At 44.4% G+C, this 8,354-nt stretch overlaps 1 protein-coding gene across 1 annotated transcript in view; it reads left to right on the forward strand.

Moving 5' to 3' along the window:
• Positions 1 to 8,354, forward strand: part of LOC135524612 (unconventional myosin-IXb-like) — a 118,388-nt gene that overhangs the window by 53,083 nt on the left and 56,951 nt on the right. Inside the window, 5 exon segments of the mRNA XM_064952305.1 lie at positions 5,021 to 5,083; positions 5,901 to 6,000; positions 6,397 to 6,497; positions 6,806 to 6,935; positions 7,468 to 7,557. Of these exon segments, the coding sequence (XP_064808377.1) occupies positions 5,021 to 5,083; positions 5,901 to 6,000; positions 6,397 to 6,497; positions 6,806 to 6,935; positions 7,468 to 7,557 (484 nt within the window).

Consider the following 8,354-nt stretch of genomic DNA (forward strand, 5'->3'; position numbering starts at 1 on the left):
TTGCTGTCTGTCTGACATATGCAACATTATTTTAATGTTAAAATTCCATCTTCAACTGTCCAATACTAATGAAAATGTAGGAGTCGGGACAGGAGAGGCAGGTAGCGTCTCTCAGCCAGTCGAAATCATGAATCAGCTGGCATAAGTTTTATGAATATATACAAAGAAATGTCAATTAAAAAAAAACTGTTAAGCGAAGTGCAGCTAGTTTGCAGTCTTTACAGATTCCGTTTGAAGTGATTGTGTTAGCTGTTTTGTTGGCTAGCTCCTCTGAACAACACTGTCCTGATGATTGAGCACATTTTCTATGCCAGGTGAAACCGCACCTCATTAGCACATTGTTATGGATGTATCCAAATAAATGTCACTAAAAAACAGATTAAACAAATGCATTTTACTGTTATTCTGTCTGCACTGTTTGACCTGACTAAGTTAGTCGTAGTTGGCTAGCTAGCAAGCAAGGGATAAGAATGTGGTCAGCCAGTATGGCAATGGAACATTTGGAGCGAACGATGTCCATAGATACAGAACAAAAAGACTAAACGACCCGGTCGCGTCTCTGGCAACCGAACCAATAGAACGAATGACCAGCCGGCTTGGATAGCAACCCTAGAATTTTTAGGAATAATGAAATATTTTAATCATTATTTGGATATGTTGGTAACCCGTTGTATGAAAGTGATAATGCCCTCAAAGCTGTTGTTTGGTGGATATATTGGCACGGTTTGTCGGGCTGAAAAGAACACCCGTGCCAATATATCCTCCAAACACTGGCTTCTCGGGCATTATCACTTAAATTAAATGAATGAGTGACTAGGGTTGCACATTTTGGGGAATATTCAGAGGTGGGAATATATGGGAATTAACGGAAATATATGCAAATTAATATTAATACCATTTTAAATGTAGATGTTTTTTGCATTGGATATATTTACCATATAATTTGGAGATAGAAACATAAACCCTTTACCTTATCATAAGTAGACATAATTGCAAATGATTAAATCCTTCCAATAGAAATGTTAAAAACTATTTAGTTACGATTTGAACTTTAATTAAATGAGTTGACTCTTCACATGGGATGATTTCACTGAACAACAAAAGGCAGTATTGCATGATACCCAATGATCCATCGCATTTCCCAAAAACATTTTCAACATACAGCTGTAAAATTATAGTCTAGGTACTAAAGCTTTGGTTGTCTTCCTCTCAGGCTTCCATGTCTTCTCCCTGGACCCCCTTAATGTCCACCTCTTGAACATCAGACTCTTGACGCCTCATCTTCACTGTCACTTTCCAACCTTGTTGAGGATGGCTCAAAAAGCCTCAAATTTCCCCAGATGTCCAAAAAATGTTCAGCCCTTGTATTGGTCAGCCTGTTGTGTGCTTTGGTGTGTGTGTTCCAAACAAAGATCAGTTGCGCTCTGAAGCAGCTGATGTTGGTTTGATTTGGAGGATGATGGAGGCAACAGGGGAAAGAGCCTCAGATCCACAAAGTCCCTTCTACCAGGTGGCTGATGAGATATGTTGGCACGACTGCCATATTGCATCTCCATCCCAAAGCCTTTGCTTGGAAGTGTACTTCGCCAGACTGCCAAGAACCTTGCCCTCATCCAGGCCCAAGGTGGTGAGACACGGTAGTGATGACACCATAGGCCTTGTTGATTTCTGCACCAGACAGGATGCTCTTGCCAGCATACTTGGTGTCCAACATGTACGCTGCGACGTATATGGGCTTCAGGCAGAAGTCTTCATGCTTTTTGATGTATTTCAGAACTGCAGTTTCCTCTGCTTGGAGCAACAGTGAAGTGGGCAGGGCAGAATGGATTTATTCTCTTACATATGCAAGCACAGTCTGCACATCAGTCAGAATGACATTGTCTCCCTCAATCCGTGCAATGTCTACTGCTGTAGGTTTCAGGCTGCTTACCACTCTCTCCCAAAATACATCTTCCAGGAGGATCCTCTTGATGGGACTGTCCATATCGGCAGACTGTGATATGACCATTCCTTTTAAAGACTCCCTCCCCTCCAGGAGACTGCCAAACATTGACAGCACCACCCCAATGGGTGTTGCTGGGCAGCTTCAATGTGGTGCTCTTATTCTTCTCACTTTGCTTGGTGAGGTAGATTGCTGCTATAACTTGATGACCCTTCACATACCTACCTAACCATTTCCTTGAATCTCTTGTAGAGTGTATCCATTGTTTTCAGTGCCATGATATCTTTGAGGAGCAGATTCAATGCATGAGCAGCACAGCCAATGGGTGTGATGTGAGGGTAGGACTCCTCCACTTTAGACCAAGCAGCCTTCTTTAGACCAAGCAGCATTGTCTGTCACCAGGGCAAATGCCTTCTGTGGTCCAAGGTCATTGATGACATCTGCAATGTAGAGTCCGGTGTGTCTGTTGTCCCTTGTGTCTGTGCTCTTGTAGAATGCTGGTTGAGGGGTGGAGATGATGTAGTTAATTATTCCTTGCCCATGAACACTCAACCACCCATCAGAGATGATAGCAACACAGTCTGCTTTCCCTATGACTTGCTTGACCTTCACTTGAACTTTGCATCCAGCAAATTAGTAGATAAAGCACTTCTGGTTGGAGGGGTGTATGCTGGGCGAAGAACATTCAGACATCTCTTCAAATACACATTGCCTGTGAGCATCAGAGATGAACCAGTTGCATACACACTTCGGGCAAGACATTCATCAGCATTTCTCTGACTACGTTCCTCCATTGAGTCAAAAAGGCTTCTCATGGTCCTCCTGGAATCAGCTGTTGCTATCGATAAGGTGTCCGATTACCTCTATTTGAGGTGAAAATGATGAGGGACTTTTGTCAGGTTGCTTGTTGTAAGCTCTGAGGGAACTTTATGCACTTGGCCAGATGATTCTGCATCTTTGTTGCATTCTTCACATATGAGTTGGGACAGTATTTGCAAATGTACACAGCTTTTCCTTCTACATTAGCTGCAGTGAAATGTCTCCACACATCAGATAATGCCTGTGGCATTTACCTGTAAAGATTAGAAAAAAATTGTACAAAATACAAAGTACAATTCCATGTACAGATAAATAGTTAAGTAGTTAGATTAAACAACTCCTTTGTTAGATACATGTTTTAAAATGAAACATGTATGCAAACAGGTGAATTAGCACTCAGTTAGCAGGCCCAGGCAAGCTAAAAACCCACATGGTAGCAAAAACTAACTAGCAGAAAAAATATATTCACCCCACCTAGTATTGTAATCAAAACCTACCAGAAAGCATGTTGTCCTTGGCTCGGACAGTGTAGTTGTGTGGGCTCAATAGCATCTCATTAGTGTGCAAGATCTTGAGAATCAGCTGTACATGTGATGGAAGTGTGCACTGTGCATGCAGAGGGTTGCAATTCCATTGACTATGGGATAGTTTAACCAATATATGCCACAATACATTGCCTTACATGTATACCCACAAAACAGGTTCACTGTTATAAGCTAACTAACTTTTTTGATGAATTTAAGCAGAATTCCTTAAATTCTAGAACTTAACATCCCATGGGAAAATTTGGGAAATTTCCCGGAAAGTTTCCGACCCTTTGCAACCCTATGAGTTACACTTTGGCCTCTTCGACATGATCTTACTCTACTATACAGACAGGGACAGTTATTCCCAACCTGATTAGAAGATCTTAAAACAGGGACTCATCGTTTTATATTGAATTGCTTAGCTTGAGAGGGGAGAAAGTAATTGAATAAGAACTGTTAAGTTGCTGTTGAGACTTCAGTGTTTGAGCTGTACTAGTGATGGTTGAGCTTGTTATGCTTGTAGCAGAGTGTCAGTCAGAAGCCATTGATTACAGCAGGACAGTGCTGACATTCTGCTGTACAAAGGCTTGCTGTGGAGCAGCCAAGAGTGGAGCAGCCAAGGCCGCTCTATAGAGGAGATTACCAAGGGAAGCTCTGGGACGTGCTCAGCACTGCACTGGCAGGGTGTTTTCATTCACTACATTACACTCTGCCTGGCTGGTTACAGGGTCTCACTGGGATGGGAGATGGGCTTTCTCAATGTAACAGAATAGCATGGGAATACCTGTGGCATGGATCCTTTAAGACTTGACTAGCGACAAAGTTACAACCTCCTCCTATTTGTGTATCGGTCTCTCTCTTTGTGTGGCAGCTATCCTGGGGTGGCAGGAGCATTGGGCCAGTAACCGAAAGGTCACTGGTTCGAATCCCGAGCTCACTCGGTGAAAATCTGTCTGTAACCTTGAGCAAGGCACTTAACCCTAATTTCTCCTTTAAGTCACTCTGGATCAGGGCGTCTGCTAAATGACTAAAATGTCAAATGTGTGTTGTTGTAAATGTGTCTCTCTGTGTGTGTCTCTGGGTGTGACTTGTGGATGGACTCCAGTATTCCCCGCCTGGCTCTGCTTATTTTTCTATTAGATCAGCTCTCTATAGAGACGCAAAGGGTCAGCTAGTGAAGTTTCCATGCTCAGCAAAGGCCACTGGGCTCCCTCCCTGCCTGAGCTTCCGGTGTTAAAATACACACAACAGCCATCGGCCCTCTATTCTTAGAGTTTCAACAAAATGAAAGATTAGCTTAAATGTTGTTTTTGTCAGACATGCCTACGTAAAAACGCAATTGTCTCTGTTTAAACTGTTGATCGTAGTGGCTGTTGTACACAGTGACATGGTAATGTTAATGTGCAACATCAGACTGAGGCCGTCCATATCTAGACTCTTAGTTCAACTGTTGAATGTTCCACCGACCATCTGCTCATGATTCCCCTCCTCCTCAGTCACTACCACACACACACACACACACACACACACACACACACACACACACACACAAGACCCTCACCAGACACTCTTCACAGCCAAGTGAAAGGACCAAACTAACTTCAGTGTCACTTGATTTATGTTCTCTCTCGTTTTTGCATTCTCTCTCGCTCTCTCTCTCGCTCTCTCTCTCGCTCTCTCTCTCGCTCTCGCTCTCTCTCTCGCTCTCTCTCTCGCTCTCTCATATTCTTAGAGCCATCGTGGAGAAGTATCTCCTTGAGAAGTCTCGTCTGGTCTCCAGAGAGAATAATGAGAGGTAAAGGGCAATAGTAGGGGTTACCTTTGACCCTCAATGACCTGTGGAGGCCCTCTGTAGAAACAGAGAGCTTCCCCCTGGTGCCTTTTCATATTCAGAAAGAAACCATTTTCAAGAATGACTCTCTGAACTAACTTTTTACCTAGCCTGAATATGTGCCAAAGAGTTGTGATCAATATGGGAGATGATACTTATTTTTTTTGATGAATACATATTTAATTGATAATTTATTTATAAGCACTGTAGTCCTACTGCTTCTACTTCAAATGCCCTGGGTGGGGTTGTCATAGCCTGTACATATCATTAACCCTATTCTTCATGTTATTACTCACTAGGTATGTGTCAGAGTTCTATTATTATATGATAATGAATTAGTCCTGTTGTTACTCGTATACCAACTTGTCTGTTGAAATTAGCTTCTGTTTTCATTATGTCTGCCTGTGATGTCAGTGAGATTCTCAGAAGTAAACATGAAAACTCACGCCTGTGTGGTTTTGCAACAAAGCAAGCTGGCCGGCCGGCCGTCTGATAACAAGACTGGAAAAACTGACAGCAGAATTCACGCTCATTACTAAACTGGCACGTTATATACACAGTCAATGTTGGGTCAGGGTAACTAATACTGCCACAGTGTTGACTTTTGATGGTCTGTATTTCAACATTTAAAACCAAAAATCGCCTTTTAAATGAATGTATGATTTATTCTTGCCAGCTAAAAATACATAAGCTTATAACAAAAGCAAAGAAATAACAAATGCAAAAATCACACTGTATCCACGAACCAAACACACCGTTACATTGTTCTGTGTCCCTTTAGGAACTACCATGTGTTTTACTATCTGCTGGTGGGGGCGTCAGAGGAGGAGCGCAAGGAGTTCAAACTGCTGCAACCTGAAGATTACCTCTACCTCAAACAGGTACTGTACACACACACACATACACTTACTGTACATTCCCCCTGCAAGAAAGAACCACATTCCCATTAGCTAGTCCCTTAGGTACCCTTGACAGATATTCTGCTGTGTTTGCTTGTGTACATTAGCTTCATTATCTTCTTTTAGCAGATGCCCTTGGCTACATTCATTTAGTGTACATTCCCTTGTACCCTGACTCTCATTCTATTCATGGGTTGTGTGTGTGTCTTAATAATCTCTGTATTTGAACTGGCTCAAGGTAACATTCCCCGTCGGATTCAGTGCTAGTAAACCTGGTATGCAGAGTCATTGTCATGCAGTGAATGGCCTGCATATGCTCTGTTCTCTGCCCATAGGTTCATTAACATGCAGTGCACATATCTACCTATCTATCTGCAGCAATATTTTAAGATAGAAGATGAGGAAGACCTGTGCCATGACTTTGAGAGGCTTCAGCAGGCCATGGAGATGGTCGGATTCCTGTCTGCTACTAAGAAACAGTGAGTGGACATGCCCTGGTCATTGGCCGTGAATCTACACCACTGAGTTAACGTCTATCCCTTACACACCATTCGATTCCTTAAATGGCTGCCTATATGTTTGTCAAATACAGTAGGTCATACATATATTTGCATACTATAGTCAGTTTGTATTACTTGGATCCTCTGCAAGCACTGCCATTAAACCCTTTCCTCTGGGGCAGTAGTCACAGTAGTTGGCAGTGATATGAAACAATGGAAAAGAATGTCTGTTCTATTCATTTTGATTCTATGGTATGATGATTGTATCCCTTGTCTGTCCGCTGTAGGATCTTCTCTGTGCTGTCGGCCATCTTGTACCTGGGCAACGTGACGTACAGGAGGAAATCTACAGGCCGAGACGAGGGGCTGGACGTGGGACCCCCGGAGGTCCTGGCTACCCTCTCAGACCTGCTCAAGGTAATAATGCTGCTGTTGTAGTCTACACCCCAATCAACCATGAGTCTTTACTCTGGGTCCTGGAGGGACCAATTCCTTTTTTCCCGACCATGTACTAACACTTCTGATTAAGCTAATGAAGTCATTATGATGAGCTGAATCAGGGCCTGCATTCACAAAGCATCTCAGTCAGGGTAGGAATGCTGATCTACAATCCGGTCCCCCTGTGTTATTCATTATGATCTAAAATGAAAAAGTGATCCGAGATCAGCACTCCTACTCTGAAACACTTTGAGAAAAACATGCCTAGGAGTATTAGTGATCTAATTAGGTTATTTGAGGTTGAAAGCATTGTAATAACCTAAAAATGTGGCTAGGTATAGGTTTCATCATGACTAACATCCCAAACAGTGACAATATTCAATATTATTGTCCAGTGAAGATGGTTCTTCCCTAATGATTATACAGGATGCCTACTCTCCACTAAATCCATGTTTATTTTGTCCGTCCCCGATAATGTTGCAAGTTTTGAGAATTGTGTGTCACCTCCCAGGTGAAAGAGGAGTTGCTGGTGGAGGCGCTGACAAAGAGGAAAACGGTGACAGTCAATGACAAGCTGATTCTGCCCTACAGCCACAGTGAGGTAGGCAACCAACCACCGTTCTTTAAGGCCTATCATTATCTTAATGGGTTTATTCCCCCGGCTAGTTGTGTGTCACGTATTGGTCTTTTCTATTTCCCTGTGTCGGTCTTGTCCGTCGGTCTTGTCCGTCGGTCTTGTCCGTCGGTCTTGTCCGTCGGTCTTGTCCGTCCGTCTTGTCCGTCCGTCTGGTCTGGTCTGGTCTTGTCCGTCCGTCTGGTCTGGTCTTGTCCGTCCGTCTGTCTGGTCTTGTCTGTCTGGTCGTCCGTCCGTCTGTCTGTCTGGTCGTCCGTCCGTCCGTCTGTCTGTCTGGTCGTCCGTCTGGTCGTCCGTCCGTCCGTCTGGTCGTCCGTCCGTCTGGTCGTCGTCCGTCCGTCTGGTCGTCCGTCCGTCTGTCTGTCTGGTCGTCCGTCCGTCTGGTCGTCCGTCCGTCTGTCCGTCTGTCCGTCTGTCCGTCTGTCCGTCTGGTCGTCTGTCCGTCTGGTCGTCTGTCCGTCTGGTCGTCTGTCCGTCTGGTCGTCTGGTCGTCTGTCCGTCTGGTCGTCTGTCCGTCTGGTCGTCTGTCCGTCTGTCCGTCTGGTCGTCCGTCCGTCTGTGTCTGGTCGTCCGTCCGTCTGTGTCTGGTCGTCCGTCCGTCTGTGTCTGGTCGTCCGTCCGTCTGTGTCTGGTCGTCCGTCCGTCTGTGTCTGGTCGTCCGTCCGTCTGTGTCTGGTCGTCCGTCCGTCTGTGTCTGGTCGTCCGTCCGTCTGTGTCTGGTCGTCCGTCCGTCTGTGTCTGGTCGTCCGTCCGTCTGTGTCTGG

The sequence above is a fragment of the Oncorhynchus masou genome, chromosome 31 (genome assembly GCF_036934945.1).
Source record: "Oncorhynchus masou masou isolate Uvic2021 chromosome 31, UVic_Omas_1.1, whole genome shotgun sequence".
Taxonomy (NCBI): domain Eukaryota; kingdom Metazoa; phylum Chordata; class Actinopteri; order Salmoniformes; family Salmonidae; genus Oncorhynchus; species Oncorhynchus masou.